Source organism: Bos indicus, chromosome 5 (genome assembly GCF_029378745.1).
Source record: "Bos indicus isolate NIAB-ARS_2022 breed Sahiwal x Tharparkar chromosome 5, NIAB-ARS_B.indTharparkar_mat_pri_1.0, whole genome shotgun sequence".
Lineage (NCBI taxonomy): Eukaryota > Metazoa > Chordata > Mammalia > Artiodactyla > Bovidae > Bos > Bos indicus.
In genome coordinates, this window is record NC_091764.1 from 104,404,958 (window position 1) to 104,432,886 (window position 27,929).

A 27,929-nucleotide genomic window follows, 5' to 3' on the forward strand; every position below is an offset into this window, starting at 1 on the left:
TGAGGACGACGTGGGGGAGGGGACTGAGACTGGCCGGAAGGAGGCGGGGGGGACCGACGATGGTGACTGGTGGGGAGGGGGGAGCACTGCGGGAGAGTAGTAAACTCGGGGCCGGAGGCCCTGGTGAGAAATGAGGACACCCGGGAGCCAGGGACGTTAAAGCTGCCGCAAGGATATAACAGGAGGACCTGGGGAGTCGGCTGGATGGGGTACTGGAGCCGGAGGCAGGAACAGCTTGCGGCTGCAGGTTCCCCCGCTTCCCCTGCTTTCAAAGGCTGAGAAGCCGGAAGGCTGAGGAACTTCTCGAGGCTCTTCGGTAATGACACCCGCATTGCAAAGGAAAAGCACGGGAGGGGCCTCCTGCCGGCTACTTCCCCGCTCCCCCACTTTCCCCCACCCCCCCATAACTTGGCTTCGGGCCTCTCTGGGCCGGGGGGCGATTTGGGCACTAGGCTCTGGGGGCCTGGAGCGGAAGGAGGTTCCGGAGGACGCCTGAGGCGTGGAGGTTTCAGCATTGAAGGTCACAATGTCCTGCCGTGCAGGCAGCAGGAGACCTGAGAAACCCGGCCCTCGGTGCACCAGCTGCTCTCCCCCAGGCTCGGCCGGGGGCCCCGGGGGCGATAGCATCACTGCTAGGGGCTGGGCGGGTAGAGGCCAGAGGCCTCCCACACAGGCGCTCCTGGGAAACCTGAGGGCTGTGAGGCCTGGGCTGGGAGACAATGCCCCTTTCACCCTGTCCAGCTCGGTCCACCCCCGGGGCTGAGAGCTGGACGTGAGGGCGGAAGTCCCTCCCCATCCCGGGACGTGCAGGCCAGCCCTGGAGTGAGGGCCTCCCCTTCCCGTGGCTGCCTCCAGGAGATGTTGGGGGCAGGGTGAAGAGTCCAGAATAGGGAAAAAAAAATCAGGAGTCTTGGGCACTTGGTGGGACCAGGCCCCGGCTCCTCTCCACAGGTGATGTGGAGGAAGGAATCCATTCCAGTCAGAAGCCAGGGACCGTGCCGGGGCTGTGAACTGAGGATGTTGGAAGGGCTGGATCTGAGGACTCAAGGGTTGAGGGTTTGTAGTGGAGGGGAGGGGGGTGGGGTGGGGTAGAATGGACATTGCCCATCAGCAGGTGCTGGGGGACAGAATTGGGGCCTCTTTGCTGGCCCAGCGTAACATGAGACCAGCCCCCTTCTCCAGCTGAAAAGCCTGTGGCTAAGTTTAGCCCGGCTGGTGATAACCTTTGCTTAAAAGGCAGAGAGCATGCAGTCCTGCACCCCGACTCCAGCGGTTCCTTCCCTTTCTGGGACTGTCCTCCTCCAATGTTTGCTGTGGCGGGCGGCCATCTGCATGGTCCACGCCCCGGACTTTGCAAGAGCAGGGCCAGTAGGCACTTAATGGCAAGGGAAGGAGCCACACTGAGGAGCCTGCTGGGAAGTGGATGGGGCTTCCTCCCCAGCGCCAAGGACACAGTACTTTGCCTGAAGAGGGCCTTAGCAGGACCCCCCACCCCCGCCCTCCCACACTGCCGGAAGCATGTTCCCCTTTGCTGCACGCCTGTCATTTCTCATTATTGTCCTTTGCTGAAAAGAGGGAGTTCAGTGCCCAGGGACCATGGACTGACGCAGTCTGCTGTTGTCATGACAGCAGAGACACCAGTGTAGTCATGACAGCAGCCACACTGCCTGCGGTTCAGGTGACTCAGCAGAGAGGACCTGGGGAGCAGAAGGGGGTGGACAGGGCCTGCGTCTAGGGGCTGACTTCCTGTAGACCCTGTAACATTGTGAGGAACCCCTGGGGGACTGTCTCCACAGACACTGTCTAGAGCTGGAGGGGACTCATGACCTGGTCTCCCATCAGCCTGGCCAGCTCAGTCAGCTGTCTTTAGAGGGGCACAAGTGGGGGTAGGGGCAGGACAAAGCGAGCCGTTGGTCAGAGGAGGGTTTCTCAACCCCAGCTTCACTGGCTGACGCATCCTTTTTTTGTGGTGGGAACCGTCCTGTGCGTTGTCAGATATTTAGCAACATCCCTGGCCTCTCTCTACCCACTGGCTGCTGGTAGCACCCCTCTCTGCTAGGTTGTGACAAAGAAATAGTCTCTAGAGGTTGCCAAATGTCTCCCAGAGGGTAAAACTGCCCCTAGATTGAGAAGTGCGGCTCTGGAGTCTAGGCGCTGCCTAATGCTACACAGCTGAGCGTCCTGCCACGTGCAGGGGGGAGGCTGGGGAGAGATTAGGCACTGAGGGGCTGGACACACATCAGACCCCTGGGCTCAGCGTCTCCCTCCGGATCAATAACCCTCTGCTGCTGCCTGCCTCCGGGCTAGCGAGAAAGACAAGACAAAGACAAGCTTAGGAAAAACCTCTAAAACTATATAAAAATATTTATTCATTAGAAAACAAGAAAACTGACAAACACACATATATATATACATTCCAAGGAAAGCAGTTCAACTCAGTTCAGTTGGGCTGGTTTAAGAGCAAAGCCTTATGTTATAATGACCATTTATGCATTAAAAAACCAAGGAGAAGGCAAACAAGCATTTTACAAAAGGAATGAATTCAGGGTCACTCTTTATAAGACACGTGCACAGCAGGGTTGGGATAGGCAAGGCTGCCCCTAGGACCTGTGCCTGTGAGCAGATGCCCGGCGGATGGGGGTGGTTTTCTTGGGTGTCTCATCTTCTGTCATCTCTGCTGACAGTTCTGTACAAAGAATTGGGGGAATAAGAAAAAGCTGAGTCACAAAGATGGTGAAAAATAGGTCTCAGAGAACAAATGGGACCGTCCTGGACCACACTGCACAGGAAGATGACCTGGGGGTGGGGCCTACACAGTAGGACCCTGTCAAAAGTCAGCCTGGCCCCCGCCCCACCCCACCCCTGCCGGGCTGGGTCTGGAAGGGAGCATGGCACCTTCATCGCTGGATTCATCACTCGAGAAGACAATCCTGAGTTTCTTTCTTGAAGCTCGCTGCTGGGTGTTTGGATGCTGGCGGGTGGTACGGCGGGGCTTCGGTGTGACAAAGTCGTCTGAGGCTGTAGAAGCCACATGCCTGTGCCGAGCGGCTACCAGAAGCAGAGGTGTGGGTCCAGAAGGAAAAAGGAACCTCTATCTGAGAGGAGGGCCCCGCCCAGAATCTCCCAAAGGGCGGCCCCACGTACCAGCTGGCTGTTTTCTGGCTGACGGGGCTCTCTGGTTACTGCCTTGGCCAACCTCAAGTTCCTCTACTGTGTCCAAACCTCTGGTGTGACAGGTCCGAAGCTTCTGCTCAAATTCATCTATTACAGCCTGGAGGGAAAAACAGATTAGAAACAGGCCTGGAAATCGTTATTTCTATGACTAAAAAGAAACAAGTCCATGAATAGAGACGGAGGAATCTTAAATGTGGATCACTAAAGGGAAGAACCCAAATGAGAAGAGCACACGCTCTGTGGTTCCAACTACATGACACCCTGCGAAAGGCGAAGCTGCCGTGACAGTAGAAGGATCAGTGGTGGCAGGACTAGGGGGGTGAGCAGGGGAGCAGAGGACGCTCAGGGCGGGGCGTCGACTGTTAAGTACACACAGTGGTGGGCACAGTCACGATACATTCATCAGCACACACATCACCAGGAGTGAACCCTCCTGCAAATCACGCTCTCTGGGCAACGGGGATGTGTCAAGGCAGGTTCACAGATGTCCCGCGCAGCCTGTGGCAGGGGATGTGGGTAACTGGGGGTACATGAGAATTACTATAATTTTGCTTTGAACCTGAAATGGCCCTTAAGAAAGTCTCCTGAAGAAAAGAAAAAAAGAAAGAATAGAATTGGAGACAGAAAGATCTGGTCTCAGGTCACCCGGTTACTTGGTTGCAATCAGCTGGGGATTAAGTCAGAAACCTGGAGCCTCAGAACACCCGTGTGAGCTGCAGCCTGAAAGCAGCAGGCACCTCGCACCTTGCCCTCGGGCTTGGCCCCACGCCGCAACTTGCCCAAGATGGACAAAAAGGCGCTGAAGATGGACTCGTCTGACAATTTATCGCCAAAGCAGTCGAAATTGTCGAGCATCTTTCGGAGACCCCGCTCTGTGAGGGGCAGCTGAGACACGCAGTACGCCAGGTCCCGGTACTGCCGCTCAGTCCTGCAAGCAGGGAAGGTGTGGTGAGGCTCAGCGGGACCCCCGAGGGAAGGGTCTCCTCTAGCCCCGAGAACCCTCCAGGAAGGCAGCATACTGGGCCGTGCGGAAGCGCTGACACAGCTTCTCCACCAGGCTCTCGGTCTGCTTGTCCTTCGTGATGTAGGAGAGCAACTGCCTGCGGACGGGAAACGGATGGACCACCTTGGGGGCAGCCCCGAGCCCACCACTGACACCCACGCAGGCCCTCCCCGGCACTCGCCTTCTGTCGCCCTCCTGCCTCAGGGGCAGACCCTTCTCTGCCCTGGCCTGTCCCTCCTGCCCGCTCCCTCACCTCAGGGAAGGATCCACCCCACCCTCCTGAGGAATTTATAGTGTGACTGGAAACTTAGAACAAAAGCAGCTGCCATCCAATGAGTCCTGTTTACATGCTTATCATGTAAGCATGTGTTAGGACTTTTATCTTACTGAATCTTCTCAAGAACTAAGGACCAAGTATTTGGGGGCCTCGTTTTACACAGGAGGAATACTACAGAGGCGGGTTGATGCTGAAGTCCACACGGCTCAGAGCATCAGACTGGACATCACACATCACGAACAGGTCTGTGTGATTCCCGAGCCTGCTCTACAAAGGAACAAATGCCCCAAGGCCCAGGGACTCTACTTCATGATGGTGTGGAAAGGCTCTTCCTCCACGCCTCCCTCGGGGGCTGACAGGCGGCTGATGATATCTGGAAGGAGGTTATAGATGGCGTTCGCCTGTAAAAGAGAGAGCCAGGTCACAGAGACCAGCACATGACTGCCCCGTCCCTCAGCAGCAAGTCCTAAGCCACCCCACTTCTCACCTTGTTGGAGAGCTCGTTGAAGAAGTTCTTGGCCAGGGCAGCGATCTGAGGGGCAGGGTCGATGAGTAGCACGGCCATCTCGCTCACCTGCCCCTTCACCTTCACCATGTCCTTCAGGATCAGGTGGGTCATCACCAAGGCGGCTGTTTTCCGCACATGCTGAGAGGGGTCCCGGAGGCTAGGGATGAAATCTCACGGCATTAGGACAGGGACTGTGGGCGCACCCGATGGTGGCAGGGAGGCCCTCAGTAGGGAGCCGCGGCCTCTTCTGACAGTACCGGTCGAGGATGTCTAGAGTTGAGTTTGGGGAAAGAGGCCAAGCCTGGTGCCAAGGCTTTAGACGAGAGGCATCAATCCCTTTGGGTCACACCCAGCCAGGGCGTGCCCAGATGTGGGAGGGAACCCTAAAGACCGGGGGGACACAGTTCTGGGGATTCCCACACCGACTTCCCCACGGCCTCCAGGGCTGGCAGGGACCGAGACGGCGCTGGGAGGGGTCTCTCACCGAGCATATAGATGGGGTGTCCAGGGGTCCACCAGGTTGGGAAAGCGGATGGCCAGATCCCCAGTAGCAATCATGAGGTTAGAGCGAACGATGGGGAATGAGGACTTTTCTAACATGGTGAACAGAAGACGAAGCTGGGAGTCACAGAAAGTTGCACTAGAGGCAAAGAGAGGATCGTCAGGGAAACCGCACAAGCCCCCACCCCCCTCGGGAAGGCAGTGTCCACCCTGGGGCCCACCTGATCATGCAGAACTTGCCCAGCGCGAGTGAAGCCGCTGTGGAGAGCTCTGGGTTGCTATAGAGACCAGGGTTGTTGCAGACTTTAAGCAGAAGTGGAACAAAGGCAGCCAGTGTCTGTTTGCCTGGTTAAAGAACAAGTCAAGGTGTGGGACGGGCTACCTGGCTGGGGAAGGCTCACCCAGCAGCCCTTCTCACCTTCCAGCAGCTCCAGCTCACAGATGCCGCGGATGAGTTCTGCCTCAGTATCATCAGCTGTGGCCCCACCCAGCCCCATCTCCTCCTCCAAGGTGGACTCAGACTTTGAATTCTGATGGGAAAGCAGCCAGGGATCATGGGTGAGCAGACAGTTTTGATTCCAGCCTACCCTTCATTTCACATGAATGGATCTGGGGAAGGGCAAATTCTGCAAAGCTCTTCACAGGCTTGTCACGTGTATCTGAAGAGCAAAGCCTCATGAATTAAATAGGAAAAGTACTAAATCCCCTCCATTTGTGTCTAAAGTGGCCAAAGCATCCCACATCTCTTCCGATTCATCCTCATAGCAGCATATAACTTCCTGAACAAAATAAATCGATGGAACCTGCCAGACAACGGCTCAAGGTCACAGAGAAGGTGAGACTTTACCCCACTGCTGCAGGGCTGTATCTCATTTGTCTGCCAGACATCACTGCCTCTAGTGGAGAGAACACAAGGTCCCATCAGGGGCCAGGCCCAGTCTCCAAGGCTGCCAGCAAGGGGTGGGAGTGTGCGGGGCCTAGCAAACACTGCCTCGGGCACAGCCTGGATTTTATGCTGAGGCCCCTACCTCGATGTTCTGGATTTACCTAAAACACCTCGTGGGTGATCCATTTATGTTCTCACTAATCGTTTCCAGGTTATCAGGAGCAAGGAGGCAGAGCCCCCATGAGCTCAATGAATAGGAGAGAAGCAGAGCTCCCCAGAAGGAACGTAAAGGACCTGAGGGCCAGAAGCGAGTCTGGGCAAGACTTGGGGCAGGAACTCCAAAGCGCAGGCGCGCCGCTCACCTTCTCCTTGGGCTCCTTCCTCTTGTGTTCCTGTTCCTCCCGCAGGACTCGGCGCCGACAGAGCTCTCCGCTCACAGCCTGTTCCAGGTGCACCAGCTGCTGCAGAGCCACGTCCCCGGCCAGGGACAGCAGGTTCATCAACAGGAAGGTGGGGAGCACGGGCGTCTCCTCTGCAGGACGGGGGCAGGAAAGCAGGGAGAGAAAGGCCATCAAGTCTCACAGGCCCCCGCACTGTTTTCTCTGATGGTCCCTGGCTCACGTGCTCTATACCCAAGCAAGGAGCAGGAGGGCTTCCCTGGTAGAGAATGGTAAACAATCCACCTGCCAATGCAGCAGACGCGGGTTTCCATCCCTGGCCCGGGAAGATCCCACATGCCTTGGAGCAACTGGGCCCAGGTACCGCAGTTACTGAGCCTGTGCTCTAGAGCCTGGCAGCCACAGCCACGGAAGCCCTTGTGCCCTAGAGCCCACGCTCCACACTAAGAGACGCCACTACCAGGAGAAGCCCATGCACCACAACTACAGCGTCATCCCCACTCACTGCAACTAGAGAAATGCCTGCGCAGTTAAGACTGGGCACAGCCAAAAAGAAATACAATTATTTAAAAAAAGAAGCAAGACATGAGGGTGGAGGGCATGGTAGCAGTGACTGTGCAGCCTGAGTGACAGAAAGGGACAGGGAGGGCGGAGGGGGTCAGAGTGGTTGCAGGAGGTGGTGGTGTCAGGGGCTGCTGCCATGGGCCCACCACCCCCCTGCCCACTTACGCGGGGCCTCCTGGTGGTCACTCTTCTCCTCCAACTTCTCCAGGGCCTGCTTCGCACAGTCCTGCAGTATCCGGGCGCAGATCACCTCGGGGCCCTCAGCCAGCTGGTAGATGAGGGCCACAGCCGCCTCCTTGAACGGGACCCAGAGCGGGTCTGGGTGGACGCTGCCTGCACAGGAAGAGGGGGAAGCTGCCACCATAGACAGAGGAGCCCTTCTGCCCCAGGCTCTGCGCGGCAGCTCACCTTTCGTGACCATCTCACGCAGCCGCTCAAACAGGCGGTGCTCCTGGGGCAGCCGGAAGGGAGGGTGACGTTCGCCCATAGAAGGCTGTTAAGGGCAGGGAAGACAACGCGGGTGAGTGTCGAGGGTGGACAAGGGGCACCCACTCTCCCTAGGTTGGACGTCACCACCCCACGTGCCTTCCTCCTGTCCAAGATGTTGGCGATGGCGTGGCACACCTGCTGGGCCAACCTGTAGTCCGGTGGGAGCTTCTCGTCCAGCCCTATATTCACCAGGGTGTCCAAGTTGCTTCCCACAATCTCTGGCTTTCCTCTAGGAGAAGAAGCCGTAGAGTTAAAGCCACTCAGACACCTCTGTGTGGGGAACACCACCAAGGAGCGTAGGAGCCAGGTCCCAACCCAGGGCTTCGTGAGCCCTGGGGCACTACGTGTGGGGCCGGCCCTCAGCATCCCTCGCGCGCCGCTGACCACTCTGCTGGGCGGGTTGGAACTGCCTCCATTTAGGCAGCGACGCACGCGCAGAGCGCAGCCGGCCCGAGTGCTCTCACTGGAGCAGTAGTAACGGTCCTCAGGGAACCTTTCTCTTCTCTCTCACCCCTCGGCCTGTCTGATCTGAGCCTCACCGTGCCATCATCCCAAGCAGCATGACGGAGGAGCAGCGCTCCAGAGGGGAGCAGGGCACCTTCTCGGTTGCCCGCTCCCACAGCACCTGGGTCACTGCTGGGCTCAATTCATCCTTCTGCACAAACTCACAGATCTGGAGAGAAAAGAAAAAGGGCTCAGGCCCCAGAGTAACAAATCCCCTGACACTTGGTCTACCTCCTCTGAAGAGAACACTGAGAACCCGAAGTGGAGAGGAAGCTCCTTAGGCAGCTGAAGATGTAAAGCTGGGGTCTGGGAGATACCTCCACCTCTGCTACTTTCCAATCTCCTGCCTGCAAACGTTTCTTTAGATGACGTGCTGAAACTGACCTTGCCGAGTGTGCACATCTATAGTCTGGACAACACTTTGTGGAGATTTCTAGTAGGTTTTCTCACTGCTAACATCAACTCAATGTGTCCCAAATGGATACCATCATCTTTGCCTTTTCATTTTGCCAGTGACAACACCACGAATAGTCTCATATGCTTCAAACCTCTGTCACCTGATTTTTAATGCATCGGTCGCTCATTCCACCTTTTCTCCCTTTTAAAATTTGTCTTCCATGAAGTGCCACTCTATAGCTGTTCCTCCCACCCCGGAAGTCCAGATCCCTGTCACTGCACACCGGCAGCAGCCTCCAGGAACATTCCCTGCTTTGGCTCCCACCAGCCTGTGTGCTGTGCTTTCCCAGACGTCTGCTTCATCAGGCCACAGCATTGCTCACCAAGTACTGATGGAAACAGCTCTCTGTGGCCTGCTGTATGGGCTCCTGGCCAGTTGCTGCCCTGCGCCATCTCAGGCCAGGCGCCTCTAGCAGGCTTTTCTTTTCCGCAGTGAGGAGAAAATGAGGCTGGTGGTGCTGCTCCTCCCAGTGGAGGCTCGTGGTCAGCACCATCTCTCCCTTGAGCCCTACCACCCAAACCCTTCAAAGTAGCTCTGTCACACTGAAATGCTGGGGCCCCTGGCCGCTAAGGTTCAAGTCCTAGATCCCACAGATCTTCCCAGTTCAGCTCCAACCCGTTTCCAGCTTCACTATCTTTTCCAGGTAACAATCTTGGGCCAGAACGCAATGGTCTTCCTTGTACAACACAGGCAGTGCTCTTGCTCAGGTCTGTCTGAAATGTTTCCCCTCCTCTCTTGAATTCTCTAAATCTGATGCATCAAGATCCAAATCAAGTCCTGCCACCTTCAGGAAGCTCTGCCCTTGACTCGGAAGCTCTGCCCTCAACTCTTCGACCTGACACTGCTCTCTTCTCTACTCGTCAACATAACGTACCAGGCAGGAGTATGGTTTCTGGAACTCTGAAGCCTGAGATTGAATCTTAAACTTTGTCGCTAACTGGCTGAAGCTAGCCAAGTTCTTTAAGCTCCCTCTACCTCAAGTTTCTTATTGAAAATGCAGATAATAATACTGCCTCCTAGAGCCATTGTGAGGATGAAACATGTTAATACGAGCAAAGTGATTAAATTAGTGCCTGGCATAATGTGTTATATTACTGTCGCTACAATAACTGTTACCTATACCACTTAACTATCGGCTGCATTGCTCTAAAACGTTTTATGTTTTTTGGCCGCCAACTAGAGTTGAAAGCAGATAATCTTATATTTCTTTGAGGGGCTAAGTAAGTTGCTGAGCACACCATAATCTTACTAATATTTGCTGAGTGAGTAAGTGGAAGTGAGCATACTTACGATTTCCTCAAGACACTGAATGGTCCCAACTGAGGCGTCCACCAGCAGCAGAGAGAGATTGTGAATCAAAGTCTGGGCCTTGGCTCTATGGGAACAGCAGAGATCAGGGGTCATTAAAAGACGGAGAAGCTAAACCTGGCAAATAGGTTATTAGGCAATCCCGCCAGTGTCAAACAATACACAACTATTTCAGATACACAAAGAGAACAGACTAGTCGTTGCCAGTGGGGAGAGGGCTGGGGGGCGGCAATCTACGGGGCAGGGGACTAACAGGACAAACTATCCTGTGTAAAATAAGCTACAAGGATGCCCTGTGCAACATGGGGAATATTTTATAACTAAAAACAATATAACCTTTAAGGATTATGAATCACTACAATCTACACTTGTAACTTACATAATGTTGTATTATATTTCAATAAAAAGAAACAAAAATAAACCAAATAACTGCTTAGGTTGGGTTTCACTGGGAGTTCCCTCCCCCAGTCCATCACAGACCTACTGCCTCTGGGTCTACAAGTCCCCTGGGAGGAGCCCACTCCCCCGCCTCCCCTCAGGAGACTAGACACCTCCTGGGAGAGGCTGACTTCAGGAAGTTAGCAAAGGCAATGCAGCCCGTGTACCTGGCGGAGTCCCCCTTGGGTTTGAGATAAAGTTGGCGGTAGGCATTAAGCACAGCATCCCGGACACCAGGCTCCTTCGACCAGATGAGAGGCAGCATGCGGCGTACCCCAAACAGGGCCTGAGGTACCCCAAATTGGAACACCATCACAAAGAATTCAATCACCTCCTGCACCACTGAGAGGACAGACACAAATGTCACCTATCAGTGCAGCGAAACGCCCCAACACTTAAAGACAGAACCTCTCTTAATGTAGCAACATGTGAGGGGACACCCTCCCCATTTTTCCTGAGGACCCCACCTCTCTCCAGTGCCCTGTCAAATGCTATATGCACACTCCACAGGGCTACAGCAGCCACATGGAAGTAGAGAATCTGGGCCCTTCAAAGGAGCAGACGGACATCAATCAAGTACGGACGGGATGGGTCCTTCCAACCACAAGCCCTGGCCTCTGTGGTGGGGATGCCGGCACACCTGTCGTCGTGTGTTCGTACATCATCTTGCTGATGATGCCAATGGCCTTGGTGATCTGCAGGGAGAAGCTGTGGGCATCCTGCAGGTATTGCACCAGCAACTCCTGCTTCACCAGCTCATCACTGCATTCCTCAGGCTCTGACCCACTGCGCTTGTCCTTACAGCCAGTCTCTCCTGGGCCCAAGTTCCCTGCAGCCGCCTGGGGATTCTCCTCCTGGGTGGGAGCTGCTGGGCCTAGAGTTAGAGAATTACAGGATAGTTTTTGTTCAAGGGTATATGGGGAAACCCAACAGTTCTAAACATCCATGAGTATGTGTTTCTACCATAGGAAAGTTTTGTTTTGCCATGCTATGCGGCTTGCAGGATCTCAGTTCCCTAACCAGGGATCAAACCCATGCCCCCTGCAATGGAAATGTGGAGTCCTGACCACTGGATTTCCAGGGAACTCCCAATAGGAAAGTATAAATTTAGAATTTAGTCTAAAATATCTTGGTTCATTTCTCAGAAAAGATTTCTTGAGTCATCTATGGCTTGAAATACCCTTCTACTCCCTATGACTATGGATCTCAGGCCTGTGGGTTGCTTCCGTTCCCAAGCAGACACATTGCAGACCCCGCTCTGGCCTCTTTCAGTGCCAGGCTGTGAGTCAGGTCAGTGTCTGACATAAAGTCAATGGGCCATAAATACTAGCTGAAGTGTCTTGTTTGCTGACTGAAGAAGGAAAAGGAATTTACCTTTGAAGATGGTTCCTAAGAGACTGAGGAACCTGGTCTCCTCTGACTCTTCCGGGTCCACATGACAGAAGGGTTCAGACTCCTGGAAGCGGCCCATGGCTTCCTGAGTGAGGATGACGGCCTGCCTGACAGAACATGGCCTGTCACCAATCCTGCCCCCTTGAGAGCATCACTGCAGCCTGTGTCAGACAGCCTAGCCCACAAATCCACCGAGAACCCAGACCTTCCAGTGGAGAACTCTGTCACTTGTGTGAAAAGGGGGCAGGGGGAAATGAAGCTAAGTTTGGCTGTGTGACTAAACATTATCTCTAGAAGGAGGCGCTTAACCACTACTGTTGCTGCTCCATGGGAAGGGAACTACGTGGCTAGAAAGCAGGCTTGGAAGAGATTTCTCATTTTTAAAAAACATATCATTAAAGAATGTATACATGTGTATAACAGTTACTCTGCTGTACAGCAGAAATTAGTGCAACATTGCCAATCAACTGTATTTCAATTAAAAACATATATATATATATAGTTTCCCAAAGGTGAACTCTAAACCTAATGGGTCACGAGAGAATACTGCATTCTTTCTCATACTTGTAACTAGCTTTGGCTAGCAACTGACGGATGCGTCCTTCCACCTCTTCGGGGGTCTCTGTCTCCGCAACGCCCTCAGACATCCCCTCTCCTTCCTGGGGAAGCATCAGCAGCTGCTGCAGGGTAGCTTTCAACTCTGGCAGCATGGCCTCCCACTCCTCAGCGGGGTCTAGCTCTGCGGCTGAACGAGAAGGTTTCAGACTCTTGCCTTGAGCTCCCCACTGTGGGGAAAAGGGTGTCAAGGTTGAGAGCTCCCCCAGAGCCCCTACTCACAAGGCGCTGTGGCTCGCCTCTGGGCCCTCATCTCTTGTAATTTCTGGGTCTCCTTCTGCAGTGGTCCAGCAAGGTCAGTGTCACTAAGCTACCAAGAAACAATGAGTATCAGGATCATTGACTCGTGGAATTTCACCTGTTTCCATTTAATCCCTCTTCTGGGTGGGCCAAGGGCTACGTACCTTGCAGGAAAAGGGATTATTGGCAAGAAAGCTGGCGAGCAGTTGGATGGCGCTTTTACAGACCAGCACCGACTTGTCTGCCAGACGCCCCACAGCTAAGGCCACCACTGCCTGGAAACGCGTCAGGGGCAGAGCCTGTGGGGAGGCAGGAGGAGAGGATCAGATCCCAGCCCACACTGGCCATAATGTCAAGATGATGGTGAAGTGCACTCTACATGTGCGAGCCACTCAGCTGAGGAAACTTTTCTACGGGATGTGAACAGTTCTGGAATACTGTGTGTATTAAGACAGTGTAGTTCTTGAATGGAGCCAGAATCCTTGTCCCTGATAGAGGAGGACCTTTACTATTGGCAGTGAAATCCTGAATTCTAGACTCTTCTTTGACACAGCTACTTTTCTTTTTTCTCCGGCTTGCACAGAGGGGTTCTGTGGGTCTCTATCACGTCAATGGCCACTCACCTTCTGCTGGACGATTCGGGTGAAGAGCTGCAAAACTCGGCTGCGCACAAAGGAGTTGACGTCGTGGCAATGGGCCTGCAAAGTGTCTAGGAACTGGTCCCGGGTGTCCCGGGATGCCGCCTCCAGCTGATCCCCACTCAGGACCTGCAGCACCATCTCTGCCATGGCCGCCAGCACAGCATTGCGCATCATGTAATTCTGAGGGAGAGCGAGGCTGGTGGGGGCTCTGCACCCCCACCCTGACTGTCCTTGCCCTAAACTCTTATGCTGCTCAGCATCGGGACCTCAGTTCCCTGGCCAGGGATAGAACCCGCATCCCCCTGCATTGGAAGCTTGGCATTCACCCTGAGGTCACTGGAAAAAGCTGAATGCCAAAAGGGCCTTGACTGCTCAGAAGAGAATGTAGGGACAAAACAAGTAAGAGCCCAGAGCAGTACCCCTTCCCCTCCCCTCCATGCAAGGAGGTAGCCATGGTGGCAGCTGAATGTGAAATCACATCCACCCACCAATACATGTTTCAGAAGCATTAATTACCACCTTGCTTCTGAGGCCTCAAAGCCTTTGATCCTTACTAATAACACTGCCTTCCCTCACAATCCCCTTCCCACAATTCACTGACAGAGAAACAGCAATCAGCCCTAGGCCTGACCATGTGCACTGCAGAATCTGATGGGAGAACAGTTTAGGGTTTTTGCCACGCCGAGAGCCAGAGAATGGGATCTTGCAATCTAAAGTCATGGTATCAATACATTAGGTGAATGAGTAGATTATCGTGGTTCTTAACATTCACTGAGGAGAGCTAATATCAGGTTTGGGAAGGAGCCAGGTTAACACTGAGGACAAGAGAACTGAGAGAGGTGATATGGGAGCATCTGAGAGCCAGGTGGCAGAAAGGGGCTTCATCCTGCAGAATGGATGGACCCAGAACCACAGCTGAGTCTCTCACTGACTTAAGCTGTGGAACTGTCATCTCTCTACCAGGTTGAGATGAAACCAGTGTGAGACTGACATGGCCCTTTAATTCAATAAACTTCATCTGCTTCTCTACAGGAAGGAATTGCCACAGTGATAAGCCGAGACAATTTGACTTCATGTGAAAGTTACTACCTTCATGTTAAGAAACAGCCTTTCAAAAATGGACTCACAACCCACTGACCAAGCGACCACCTACCTCTCCATCCAGATGGTCTAGCAGAATGCACATGCTGGACATCAGGATGGCTGGGATGCGCTCTGCTAGTTCCGTCAGGAAGGCTGCAAAACCCTTTGCCCCCGTAGGGTCCCGACTCAGCTCCTGGGGACACTTCTGTCCAATCTCTCTACACAGGGGAATAAACACAGCCAGAGCAGCGTAACCTAATCACTTAGGTCCCGGCAAGAATTAAGTTGACATCTAACATCTGCAGGGGGCTTCCCTGGTGGGTCAGATGGTAAAGAATTGAAAGGGTAACAGAGGAAGGCCAGAGGTGCCCAAGTGGCAGGAGGAAATAAGCTGCAAGTGGCAGCCTTTTTGCCCTTCTCTACAACAAAATTAAAGGGGCTTCTAATAGCACCTAGTTCTGCCTTGAGCTAACCAATTTTTCTTATGGAAATATTTTTTTAAGCTATGTTAGTGAAATGATGTATTTGCTTTGGAATCTGCCTTTCTTCAAAATAGTTTCACCTAAGACTAACCTTTTTTTTCTCTTCTCAAACCTTGGGGTGATAATGGCTCAACAAACCAGTATTCATGTTAATTGTTTTACGGCCAGGGATGACACACTTTGTGCCGCCCTATCTCAAAAATGCATATTGTGGGAGAGGGGCCTAGTGAAACTCCCTCAGCCTTGAGGAATCTCTCTTATCTGATTAGCAGCTTGCTAACAGACACAAAATGCCTTGCTAAAAACCAGCAACAGGGCACTCTTTCTGTCCTCTTCTGATGTCTGTGTCAGAAGCTTTCTCTCTCTCTATTATACTTTAATAGAACTTCGCTACACAAAAAGCTCTAAGTAGTCAAGCCTCATCTCTGAGCCCGGATAGAAATCCTCTCCTCCAGAGGTCACGAATTCTGGTGTAACACATAGCTTGCAGCAGCAAGCTTTCAGAATCTGCCTGCCAATGCAGGAGTTCAATTCCTGGGCTGGGAAGAACCCCTGGAGGAGGAAATAGCAACCCACTCCAGTATTCTTGACAGGGAAATCCTATGGACAGATGAGCCTGGCTGGCTATAGTCCATAGGGTCATAAGGAGTTGGACATGACTTAGCAACTAACAACAACATCTGAAGGAATGTAGTGTTACACAGAGAATTTGTCTCCAATATTCCTCTTCTACCTGAGGAAAATGAGAATTAGAAACGTAGAGAAGGCAGGGTCACCTTACGATCTCTCCTACAATGCTCTTCATTCCGTAATCAGTTGCCCAAAGACTCACAGCCGCCACCAGGATGGATGCCAGGTGCTCAAAGTGCTGCAGCATCTGGATGATCTTCACAGTGGCACCTGCGGAGTCCTGCACATGAGCCACGACCCTGGGCCTCGGGAGGGGTGGGGAAAAGGAAGGGCCGACTCACTCAGCATGTGGTTATAACGTGTCAAAGCTACACCCAGCAGGTGCGTTATGGCTTCTCGGGTAGGGCGGTTCTTCTGGTGACTAATGGTGGGGTTCTCCAGGAGGCGGTAGCAGCAGCCAGTAACCAAGCTGAGAAAAGAAGATTGAGATGATGACATCAGTGGTCTGGACTCAATTATACTGCCCTTGCCTCATTCGTTCTATCTCTGCTGCTGCAGTCAGGGTCCTATACTCTATCACCTTCTGCATCTAGTTGCTTTGCTGACCGCCATGTAGGTACTCCCTCCTTCCCACAAGTTATGATGTCTGCACAGAAGCTGAATATATGATAAAAGTCAGACAAAATCACTGATGACTTCTCAGTGTTGAATGGCCAACTCAGTCATCATCTTGGCTGAACTTTCAGCTGCATCTGACACAACTGGTCACTCCCTTTCCCTTGAAACATGCCTCATCTGGCAGCAGGAGCCCAGGCTCCGCTCTGTTTCTTAGCTGGTTCCTCCTCAAATCACTCTCCTGATGCTGGAGCACCCCGAGGTAGTCCTCAGATTTCTGCTCTCTTCTAGCTATGCTTACTGATTTACTGATCTCATTCAGTCTCATGGCTACAAAAACCATTTATATAAACACGTTACATTCCCAAATGTGTGCTCGAGCTCAGATCTCTCTCCCTTACTACTTCACTTTGTACATTTCACACCCAAAAGTGACATTACTTGGATGTCTTAACAGGCACCTCCAACTTTCTACACCCAAAGCAGAACTTCTGCTTTCTCCTTAAACACAATCCCACAGGCTTTGTTATCTCAGTTACTGGCAGCTCCATTTTCTCAAATGCTCAACCCAGAACCCAAGGTGAGTCATCCTCGACCACACCCTTCCTCCAACCTCTAATGCATCTGCCAGCTCATCCTGTAGACTCTCCTTAAGGAACAAATACAGACTGCACCCACGGCTCCCCATCTCCACTCCCTCTTGGGTCTAAGCTACGGCCATCTCCTGCCCAAGTCACCGCCACAGCCTCCTAGCTGGTCTCCCGCTTTCCTCCTTTCCTGCCAGTCTGTTTTGACACAACAGCCAGAGTGACCTTGTTAGGGCAGCCAGACCACCTCACTGCCCTGCTTGGAACCCCGAGGGGCCCCACCTCACGCTGATGGTGAAGTCACTGTGATGGCCTAGGGGCCCTGCAGTTGGCTCCCCCTGCCCCGACCTCACAGCTCAGCCCTCACCTTGTCTCAGCTGTCGCTCTGGCCTCAGTGCTGTTACCTGGACCTGCTCTGCACACTCCCTCCTTGGTACCTATTTCCTGCCCTTGCTCTGCCTCCCGTTCTCCTCGTGGCTCTCATTACCTCCTTGAAGGCTTTGCTCAAATGTCACCACCTCAAAAAGTCTTGCTAGAGTCACTGATGCAAATTACAGCCCTTTCCCATTACACTTCCCACCCCTTCTGTTTTTCTCCACAGTAATAAACCTGAAAGCATACTATATATTTTGCTTATTTAAAAAACTGTCAATAAATAAATAAATAAAAAATAAAAAACTGTCTTCTGCTCTAAAATACAAACTCTTAAGAGAGCAGAAATGCTGGTTTTCAATATCTTTAATGATACCAGCCACGTACCTAGGAGATTCTCTGTAAATACTGTTACGTGACTGAATAAAGCTGTTTCTAACCTTTGTTGTCTACTTCTGAACAATTCAACGTAACTGGCACACGTCTATGTATTAGACAGAACTGCAGCATGAAATGAAGCATTTCAAAAGCATCTCTAACACCAGAGCCCTCATTCCTCACAGCCAGCATCCCCTGGCGCAGTCACCACCCACCTGACAAACTCCTCTTCGATTATCGAGTGGTTCCACAAGTGACGGATGTCCAACTGGAGCAGCTGTGTTAAAAGCTGAAGAATTGGTTGCCTCTCTTCCTCCCAGTCAAAGCCATGGGTTGCCTTGGCCCGGGATTTCCTACCCTAAAAAAGGATATATTGAGCCTGGTGGGCTGCCGTCTGTGGGGTCACACAGAATCGGACATGACTGAAGTGACTTAGCAGTAGCAGCAGCAGGAAAAAATGAGGAAGAAAAGAGGATCACAATCTGTTAGTCTGAGTGCCCAAGCTATCCAGTGTCAAGACAAGGTAGAAGGTAAGACAGAAGGATTACAAGTTTCAAAATATGAAAGAGCTGCTTCTCAGCAAAAGTTACCCTGTGATACTTCTGAGTACCTTCTCATAAACTTTAAACAAGGACCAAGGGCAGAAAGGGAAAGGATTCTCAGAATCACTGACTTCCATCTTTCCCACCAACTCCCCCATCTCCCCAGACCCCTTATTAAGTGAGCCAGGAACACCAAATTACCTTCCCGCCTAGCTCCACGTCCATGAGACCCGTCTGGCTGCTCGTGGTCTCAAAGGACTCCAAGAGGCGTATCAGAGCATAGCAGTTCATCTTGAGGGCATTCAGGTGGGCGCTTCTGTCTGACACACTCAAAGCTGCATCATCCAAGATGGCAGGGAGTTCCTGGGAGTGGCGGGACACCACTGCAAAGGGCAGGATCTGGGGTCAGTTTCACTCACGCTACTCACACCACCCAACTTCAAAGCCCCAGCATTTGCAGCCATCAGATTACCAAAGATCTGTGTTTCATCTCTCAGTGGCCACAGCACAGGCTAAGTCCTCTGGACACCTGACCCTGATGTCCCGAGCATGCCCTATCCCTACTCTCTTACTCGTTACCCCATGTTCTCTCTGGCAACGGGAAGAACAGCCTCCATTGAAGAGAGGCAGCCCACAAGTAGGAAGAATATTGTCGGTCTGCCCTTACAGTGAACACACATTGCTCTGTATCGCCCACCAAGATTACAGACCTAGTAGGTCAGAGGTCCCGGGCTTAGCCAAACCAACTGATTCACCACAGCCTTGATATCATCACATGGCTGATAAAATGCAGCAATCAGCAACATACACCTTCCATCCCCTACCCCCTTCCCATAAACACCTTTTATGAGGAATTCCAGTGTGTCTTCCTTGAGGCCAGGGTCTATACTTCGAAAGTGACTATGAGGGAAAGAAAGTGCCGGGGGTGAGCCAGGAACCTGCAGAGCCCATTCTAACAGATCAGATCAAACCCAAGGAGTCTAATGCTTATAAAAACATGTGCAATCACTCGTCTGAATAAATACGGTGGCGAGCTAGGGTAAATGCTCATGAGAAGAAATATCAGCACCCAGAACCAAGTATCAGTGAACTGTAATATGGAATTTCCGGACTAACATGCAAAGTTAGGGCAAATAGCCACTAATTCTTTTGAAAGTACCAGAGGAGCTACGTTACTTACTGCAGGATGCTGTAGATGGTATCAAAATGCTCCAGCACGGCCAAGGGCCCCTGAGCTCGAAAGGCGGTCTGAAAAGCTGTAAAGGTGAAAGAAACTGATCAGTACAGAGAGAGAGGCATTTCTGGTTAATTCTGTTCAAGACAGAAAAAAATGGAATTAACTGATTTTCTTGGTAGAATCACTAAAGGACACAGTTCATTTCAATGTAATCTATTAAAGTAACACCTGACATTTTGTCCTGTTTTATCAAAACAATTGAGTTTTATTACTCCATCTCTGATCGAGATGAAGCAAATAGTACTGTGTCTATTTTGTGGCAAAAGAAGTTAAATGTCAGAGTAGTTTTGTGACTTGTCCAACTTACTAATGAATACAAACCCAGAATCTTTTTAAGAGTCTGAAATGATAAAAGTAGTAAAAACAGTAGAGTTCCTGTATTCTTCACCCAGACAATGGTAACATCTTGTATTACTATAAGGATCTATTCTAAACCAGAAAATGAACAGTAACTGCACGCTAATGACTAACCTGTAGAGCTTGAGTTTTGCCAGCTGTTCTAATTCTATCCTTTTCCCAGGCCAGGAGTCAACCTAGGACACCACATTGCATTTAGCCACCACACCTCCTTACTTTCCTCTGATCTTTGTCTTTGACACTTGAAGTGTTGTTTGCCAGTTATTCTATAGAATGTTCCTCACTCTGGGTTTGTCTGCTAGTTTCTCATGATTAGGTTGAGGTCATGTGCTTTTGGCTAGATCACTGAGAAAGGGAGGCTGCGTCCTTCAACCATTATACCCAGAAGGACATGATGCCTTATTACTGGCAATGTTAACTGATCAGTCGGTAGGGTTCACCAGGTGTCTCCACTGCAAAGTTACTATTTTCCCCTTTGCAACTAATAAGTATCTTGTGGAGGGAGATACTTTGCAACTATGCAGACATACTGTTTCTCACTACATTCTGCCCCTAATTTAAGCAACAAGGGATGACTCTTACCTGACACAAAGATTACTTTTATTAAATGGTGGTTTGCCTATCTCTATCATTCCTTTTATATAGTCACTAATGGGAATGCCACTGTAAGTATGAGCTTTCCCTTCGATACATAATTTATGTATTCAGTTATGTATGTCAGAATGGGCTCATGAGTGTTTTATTGTTTTAATCCATTCCTATTACTTTTTCTTCTGTCGTTCAGACAGTCCCGTACTTGACCACTAGGAGCTCCTTCCACCCAGACTGCAAAATGCAGGACATACATGTGTGTAGGTATAAATGGACATACTCCTATATCTATTTTTACCTCTGCTGCTGCTAAGTTGCTTCAGTCGTGTCCGACTCTGTGCGACCCCAAAGACAGCAGCCCACCAGGCTCCCCCATCCCTGGGATTCTCTAGCCAAGAACACTGGAATGGGTTGCCATTTCCTTCTCCAATGCATGAAAGTGAAAAGTGAAAGTGAAGTCGCTCAGTCGTGTCCGACTCTTAGCGACCCCATGCACTGCAGCCCACCAGGCTCCTCCATCCGTGGGGTTTTCCAGGCAAGAGGACTGGAGTGGGGTGCCATTTTTACCTCTAGTGTATATTAAAAACATAAGTTCATTTATGTACTTGCTTAATCCTAGTATGCACATGTAACAGTTTCAGAACTGCTAACCCACACCCCTTTAAAAAAAATTTACTAACTACCTGACGCTAATTGTGTAAAGCTCTTTCATATACAGCTCACAGTCAAAATGCTGGCTTTCCTAGTTACTTAGTTCTCTAGTCCTTTAGTGTGTTCAAACATTTGCAATACACTTAGGTTCATTTGCCTCCATAGACCTGCTTTGATTTACCATGGGCCTACATTTGGAATAATCTGCTATAAATTGAAAACATTGTTAAGTCAAAAATCTAATACTACCTAACCTACTGAATACTACAGCTTAGCCTAGTCTACCTTAAACATGCTCAGAACACTTATAACAGCCTACAGTTGGGGGCAAAAACCACCTAGTACAAAGCCTGTTTTATAATAAAGTGGTGAATATTTCTTGTAATTTATTGAATGCTATACTTCCTCAATGGAGAAGGCGATGGCACCCTACTCCAGTACTCTTGCCTGGAAAATCCCATGGACGGAGGAGCCTGGTGGGCTGCAGTCCATGGGGTCGCTAAGAATTGTAGACGACTGAGCGACTTTGCTTTCACTTTCATGCATTGGGGAAGGAAATGGCAGCCCACTCCAGTGTTCTTGCCTGGAGGATCCCAGGGACGGGGGAGCCTGGTAGGCTGCCATCCATGGGGTTGGACAGAGTCGGACACGACTGAAGCGACTTAGCAGCAGCAGTAGCATACTTCCTCAAAGTGAAAAGCAGAATGGCTATCTGGGTAGAGGACGGCTTCAAGTGTACAGGCTGTCTACCCTTGTGATTATGTGGCTGTCCGGGAACTGCAACTGCTGCTGCTGCCCCGTGTAATGAGAGTGCTGCTGTTGCTGTTTAATTACTCAATTGTGTCCGACTCTTTTGCAACCCCATGGACTGTAGCGCGCAAGGTTCCTGTTCATGGGATTTCCCAGGCAAGAAAACTGGAATGGGTTGCCATTTCCTTCTCCAGGGAGTCTTCCCCACCCAAGGATCGAACCTGAGTCTCCTGCACTGGCAGAAGGATTCTTCACTGCTGAGCCACCGGGGAAACCCGGTAGCCTTGCTACCCCTGTATGGAGTCAGTTTTTGAAACAAGTTGTAGATCTAGCTCTTTCTGTGGGTGGGGAGGGAAAGAATTCTGTCAAAATCTTTTCTGTGGCACCAAGTTGGTCTGCCTGGAAAGTAAAGCTTGAACCTGTACTCCATTATCACTGCTGGCTCGCTGACCTGATTCATCACATTACAGTGTTATGTTGTCCAACTATGACCTGGTCCTTTGCAACGTTTAACAAACTATTTTATTTCCCCAACTCCTACTGACTCCGTACACTATACTCACAGCACAGCCTCCCCTTTATACGTTCTCTGACCCTTTGCCTCTCTTCCTTCAGTAGATGACCGTTTTCTACTTTACCCAAAGAACGAGACCCAAAGTAATCCTGCCTCTCAGTCAACAAATCATTCCTCCAACACCTTCCCACTTTGTTTCAGTCTCAAGTGAAAAGATTTTCTGTTCCAGCGCTAAGCTGTTCTCACTGCCTTGCCAAAGTCTTATCTCCTTTCTCTCACCTCTGATTTCATCCTTTCCAGGGAACACTCTCTGACAACATGCTCAGGCCCCCACTTCTTTAAAACAAACAATACAAAAACAATCAATGCCTTTCATTTGAGTTTGTTCTCATGTCCCATTAAAATCTGTCTAATCTTTCTCAATTCCCTGAAACCTAGTTTCTGAGATTGATGAATCTAACAGCTATTCTTTCAAAGATTACCTGTTAACCTACTTTTTATTACATTCAATGATTCTCTCCATTCACACCTCCCACTGATCTAGTCTAGTCACACTGCTTACATTTATATTCAGCTTGAACATTTACTAGACTAAGTTACTTAGCTTACCAAGTCTCAGTTTCTTCTTTTGTAAATTGGGAATAATAACAGATCGTATCTCATAGGGCTTTTCAGAATTTTTTGGTCAAGATTAAGTGAGATAATCCATGTGAAGCAGTCAGGGTAATACTTGGCACACAATCTAACTCAGTACTTGTAAGCCATCTCCCATTCTTACAAACCTCCTTCTGTAATCTCGAAAATACAGTAAAGTGAAAATGAGAAAGAAATAAACACTGCTAACATCTGGCTAATTTTTTCAGTTTATCTTCTATGCATACTATTTCAACTGTCAAGGTCATATCACATATTCAATTCTCTGTTCTGCTTTTTTAAAATTATAAACGTGGCTTGAAAAAACATACAACCATGCCAACTATTCTCATCTCAGGACTTCGAGTAGGCCCTTAGTAAGCCTTTTACAAGTTCCCAGGCCTATCTGCTTTCTTCTAGGCATTATTTCACACCTTTTCTCCACCCATAACAAAACAGAATCAGACAGAAGAGAGACTCCAGCTGCGCCAAACTCTGTATTTATCAGCAGGCACTATCTGCATCTTGGTCCACATGCTCTCCTTTCTCTTGCACTGCCGTGGATAAACCGTCCTTGCTCTAATAAAACCATCTCCTCCCGCCCACCCCCATCACATACTCTCTGACCCCCTAAAGGACACTTCTCCAACAATCCTTCTTCCCTCTCCCTCCTGCATCATCAACTCTCCCCTCTCGGATTATTCCCATTCGGCAGGCACGCATGTGTGCTCAGTCACTCCAGTCATGTTCGACTCTTTGCAACCCCATGAACTGTACCCTGTTGGGCTTCTCTGTCCATGCGATTTCCCAGGCAAGAATATTGGAGTGGGTTGTCATCTCCTCCTCCAGGGGATCTTCCTTGGCCCAGGGATGGAAGCCAAGTCTCTTATACCTCCTGTGTAGGCAGGTTGGTTCTTTACCACTAGCACCACATAGGAGGCCCCACATTCAGCATAAACACATGTAATGTTGCTCATCTTGAAAAAAAAAAATACTAAATCCTCCCTTGACTCTGTTTGCCCCTCTAGCTACACCCTATTTCTCTGCTACACCTTAAAGCAAAAAAAAAAAACAAAAAACCCACAAACAGAAAGGCTTATCTAAACCTACCATCTCTAATTACCTCTCTCATCCCACTTTCTCACAAATGTATTCCAATCAGGCTTTTGAGCCTACCATTCTGAAATAGTGTTCATCAAGGTTACCAGCAAGTGCCACGTTGCTAAGTCCAGGATTAAATGTGCAGCTGATTTCTCCTTTCCCTTTTCAAACGTCTCTTAATTTAGCTTCCATTTAGCATCTTTGCTCACTTTCTGCCTCAGTGACTGGCCCTTCATTTCTTTTATTAGTTCCTTCTCATCTTTCCAGCCTTCAAATGTTGGACTGTCTTAGGTCTTATGTCTGAAAATGCTTTTCTTCTTCAACTGAATCTCATGGCTTTAAACACCCTCTATATGTTAAATGTTAAATCCCAAATATGTATCATTAGTTGGCACCTCTCCCCTCAACTCCATAATCATATAACCAACAGTCTAAACCTTCTCCTTTCCTACACTGCCCCACCTCAGTAGATGACAACTCCATTCTTCTAGGTGCTCAAGTCAAACAGCCTTATAATCATCCTTGATTCTTCTTTTTCTAACCCTGTAAATCTAATCCAGTCCATCAACAATCCTGTTGACTCTACTTTCAAAATTTACTCAGAATCTAACCTTTTATGATCACCTCTGCTGCCATCACCCCAAGCAAGCTCCCTGGTATTATTTCATTAGCCTTTGAATTAGCCCCTGCTTCTTCCCTTGCCCCTTACAGTCTCTGCTCAACATAGTAGACACTCTTTGTGACGCTATGGACTGCAGTCCACCAGGCTCCTCTGTCCATGGAATTCTCCAGGCAAGAATATTGGAGTGGGTAGCCATTCTTTTCTCCAGGGCAATCTTCTTGACCTAGGGATTGAACCTGGGTCTCTTGCATTGCAGGCAGATTCCTAATGTCTGAGCCACCAAATGTCCATCTGAGGATCTTCTTAAGAAATGGATTTTCTGATTCAGCAGTTTGGGGATGGGTTTTTTTCCTGCATTTCTAATAAGCTCGTAAATCATGATAAGCTCCTAACTAATGATACTAATGCTCCTGAAGACCACATTTTGAGGTTCAAGACTCTAGAATGATCTGTATTACTTTCCACCTGACCTCTTTTTTCCTAGCATATTCCCCTCCAATCACACTGTCATTTTTCCACCTCAGGACTGACTTTTCCTGTCTGCCCTTCCTTTGGAATCTGCATAGTTAATGCCCTCACTTGTAAGGTCTCTGCTTAAATGTCTCCTATCAGCAAGTCTTTTCTGATCATCCAACATAAAATGCCAATCTATAATGCACACTGTATTCTTTTTCTATATTTAAAAATTCTTCTCCTTGGCATTTACAATTTATTTATTACTTGTTGAAAGCTGTGAGAGAAACAATTTTGTCATCTTGTCTGTTTACTACTGTATCCCCAGTTGAAGAGAACACTTACTGGCAAACAGCATTATCACCAGTAAATGCTTGAATAAATTAAATGATCTGATCATGAGTTATTTAAAGAACTTATATTTAGGGTTCTAAATGCCAAAAGCAATGCAATTGTTATAAAAGATAGAAAAATCCCTTTCCCTACCTCTGCTCATCAGAACAAGGAGCCGTGATCTGGTAACAGTAACGGGGAGGCCAAGAAGAGACAAGCTGCAGTTATATCATCAAGCTGCTTGATAATGAATGAACCCTACTTGCTGTGGGCAATAACAGACTTAATCTCTACTCTCTCTAACTCTCCAAAGCAATCTAACTGATACAAGACACTTCCAAGCAGTACAGTGACATTATGCATGGAGTCTTGTTGATAATTGCAGGAATTGTCTGCGGTCATCTATAGGTTTCAGTGTGTAACTGAACGATACATATATTGTACAGTATTGCTACTGTGCACATATGCTTTTTTCCATCATTGGACATTCCTGGAAATGTGATCTAGACTCTAAAAAACTATTACCTGAAACAGGTCAGGTCAAGTCTCAGACATTTTAGAAGACATCTTCTCCTATAATTCTTAAAACCACCACGACTCTATTCTGGCATATGGTAAGAGGTAAACATCAAAAATTAAATTCTCCCCAAAGACTAATCATATACACCAGAACTGTTTATTGTGTACCTTAGAGAAAGTGGTTAATGAATATATTCTTCATTTAACACAACACTACACAGAAAACAGAAAGTAACAGAAAAGACATGTCCCTCACCCCCATGGAGCTTAGTGGTGTAGTGGAACAGACAGACAATAGAATCAGATGCCGGCAGTTGTTCTGAAGGGCTAGTCACAGTGGCAGCTATGGAGTCTTACCTTTAAGGTACGATGGAAGATGTCTGATGGACAGTACCTCTTGCACGACATACTGATTCACCCCTCCACTTTTCAACAACTCCTCTGGGGATAAGGGCAGATGGAATTCCCATACCTGGGGAGACATCTTTCTCCCAATGGCTCACAGGGCTGGAAGCCAAACAGCAAATAAGTCAGGGTCTACATCTAAAGGCTGTCTTTTTAATCTGCTTCTTTTACTCTTCTCCTTGAATATACATGCTTTTTAGTTTTGCATCAAGCTAATAACATTATCTTAAATGATGTGATTAACCCTGGACTAGAACTGAACTCTAATTGTGACTCTGACACTTGGTCACATCACTTAACCCCCTGGGCCTCATCTGTAAAACAGGATTACTGATCTCTGATTACAAAGTTGCTCTCAGGAAACAAGGAGTCAAGGAATATTAAAATATTTAAAGAACTGTAAAGTGGCATATCAATGCATTAAGTTAGCACTCTTATTTCTGTTTTTATGAGAAAACTTAAGTATATAGAGAGGTCTCATCTAAGACCAGAGTGACCCAGTGTGAGCTGATGGGTTTCCTGTCTCCAGAATGACATATCATTAATATTTACTGTTTACTCTGTGCCAGGTTCTATTAGGCTACGCGAACGTCATACCTGATCTAAGTCTCCAAAATGCCCATTTTATGGAGTCCATAGTAATTTGGCTCCATTTACAGATGAGGAAATTGAAACTAAGGAACGTTAAGCGATTTGCTCAAATTCCACTGCGGATCTGACTGTTTCCACCACGTTGTACTACAAGAACACATCTACTACAGCTTAATACCGCATTTCACTGCCGGATGCCAGATTTTCCCGGCCTCTCTTCCCCGCTCCCCCAGAACACCACACCTTACAAGAGAGCTTCACCCGCCGTTCCTCCAACTCGCGTCGTGGGGCTGGAATTAAAAACAAAAACAAAAAAACCCCACGGAGGGCACAATATGCACCAATATGCGAGGCAGCACTCCCGCGGGGAGAGAAACTGGGCAATACACGCCAGGCAGAGGAAAACACCCGTCACCGAGCCCCGCGCGGCGCGGGCAAAGCCACAAAAGTGGAGTTCAAATCTCAACGGCCGCAAGGGACCCAATCGCGACGCTCGCTGCAGAGACCGACCAATCAGAGAGCAGGAGCCGACTGCCCAAGGAGGGCGGGACTTAGATTCCAGCTCCCTCCCCCACCCACGCCGCACTCGCGGCCGCCTTCTTCCCTACAAAGTCCTCTTTTTCCGCGGTGCCTGCTGGAGGAGTCGAGTTCCTAGCTGAGCAGTGGCCGTGCCCCTGGGACAGTGACCCATTCAGTCACCCCCGAGGACAGAAGCCGACAGTTAGAAGGCTTAGGCTCTAGTCCAGCTTCCGCCATCTCGTCTGCTATGTGACGTCCAGAAGTTCACTTTACTCCGTCAGCCTCAGATTTCCTCCCCGGTCAAATAGGGGGAATAAAAACAGCTATAGCGCAAAACTGCTGTGGGGCACGGAAAAAGGAAGCTCTGGGCTCCAGGTTCTGGACCTTCATCTCCCTCAGTTGAGGGACGCCCAAGGAAATAAGAACGGGTGAATTTTCTTGCTTGAAGTTCATTTTGGGACTCCCTAAAGCAGACGACACCTTCTGCTCTTCTAGCGCATTAAAAACTTCCGGCGGTCAGAACGGAAGCGGCGGGGCGGGGCTTGTGGTTGGGAAAGGTGGGGTTGGGG

The 27,929-nt window shown here is 49.6% G+C and overlaps 1 protein-coding gene, 1 long non-coding RNA gene and 1 other non-coding gene across 6 annotated transcripts; 1 reads left to right on the forward strand and 2 right to left on the reverse strand.

Annotated features, from left to right (window-relative positions):
* The first annotated feature begins 60 nt into the window (after nucleotides 1–60).
* On the forward strand, nucleotides 61–7,654 carry LOC109559724 (uncharacterized). The gene is made up of 3 exons (XR_011566768.1): nucleotides 61–316; nucleotides 5,889–6,859; nucleotides 7,520–7,654. It is a non-coding gene; the product is annotated as an uncharacterized lncRNA (long non-coding RNA).
* Nucleotides 2,347–27,872, reverse strand: NCAPD2 (non-SMC condensin I complex subunit D2). Of its 4 annotated transcripts, XM_070790241.1 has the most exons (32): nucleotides 27,085–27,872; nucleotides 26,203–26,352; nucleotides 19,265–19,340; nucleotides 18,926–18,984; nucleotides 18,286–18,467; nucleotides 17,758–17,900; nucleotides 15,932–16,059; nucleotides 15,737–15,860; nucleotides 14,549–14,696; nucleotides 13,378–13,575; nucleotides 12,919–13,053; nucleotides 12,737–12,824; nucleotides 12,464–12,644; nucleotides 11,882–12,006; nucleotides 11,148–11,381; nucleotides 10,675–10,849; nucleotides 10,052–10,136; nucleotides 8,340–8,473; nucleotides 7,897–8,029; nucleotides 7,720–7,804; nucleotides 7,477–7,644; nucleotides 6,712–6,881; nucleotides 5,882–5,993; nucleotides 5,685–5,808; nucleotides 5,447–5,602; nucleotides 4,942–5,119; nucleotides 4,761–4,855; nucleotides 4,194–4,274; nucleotides 3,919–4,102; nucleotides 3,145–3,271; nucleotides 2,896–3,048; nucleotides 2,347–2,686 (listed from the first exon to the last, which is right to left on the reverse strand). In XM_070790241.1, exons 2-32 carry the CDS (start codon nucleotides 26,327–26,329, stop codon nucleotides 2,601–2,603), a joined length of 4,194 nt encoding a protein of 1,397 aa, XP_070646342.1. In that variant the 5' UTR covers nucleotides 26,330–26,352; nucleotides 27,085–27,872; the 3' UTR covers nucleotides 2,347–2,600. The 4 variants fall into 4 exon arrangements, with proteins under 4 accessions (XP_070646342.1, XP_070646344.1, XP_070646343.1 ...); XM_070790243.1 differs by lacking the exon at nucleotides 18,926–18,984; XM_070790242.1 differs by having other exon boundaries at nucleotides 26,203–27,872.
* Nucleotides 18,543–18,864, reverse strand: LOC139183373 (small nucleolar RNA U85). The gene has a single exon (XR_011566966.1). It is a non-coding gene; the product is annotated as a small nucleolar RNA U85 (small nucleolar RNA).
* Nucleotides 27,873–27,929: the final 57 nt, after the last annotated feature.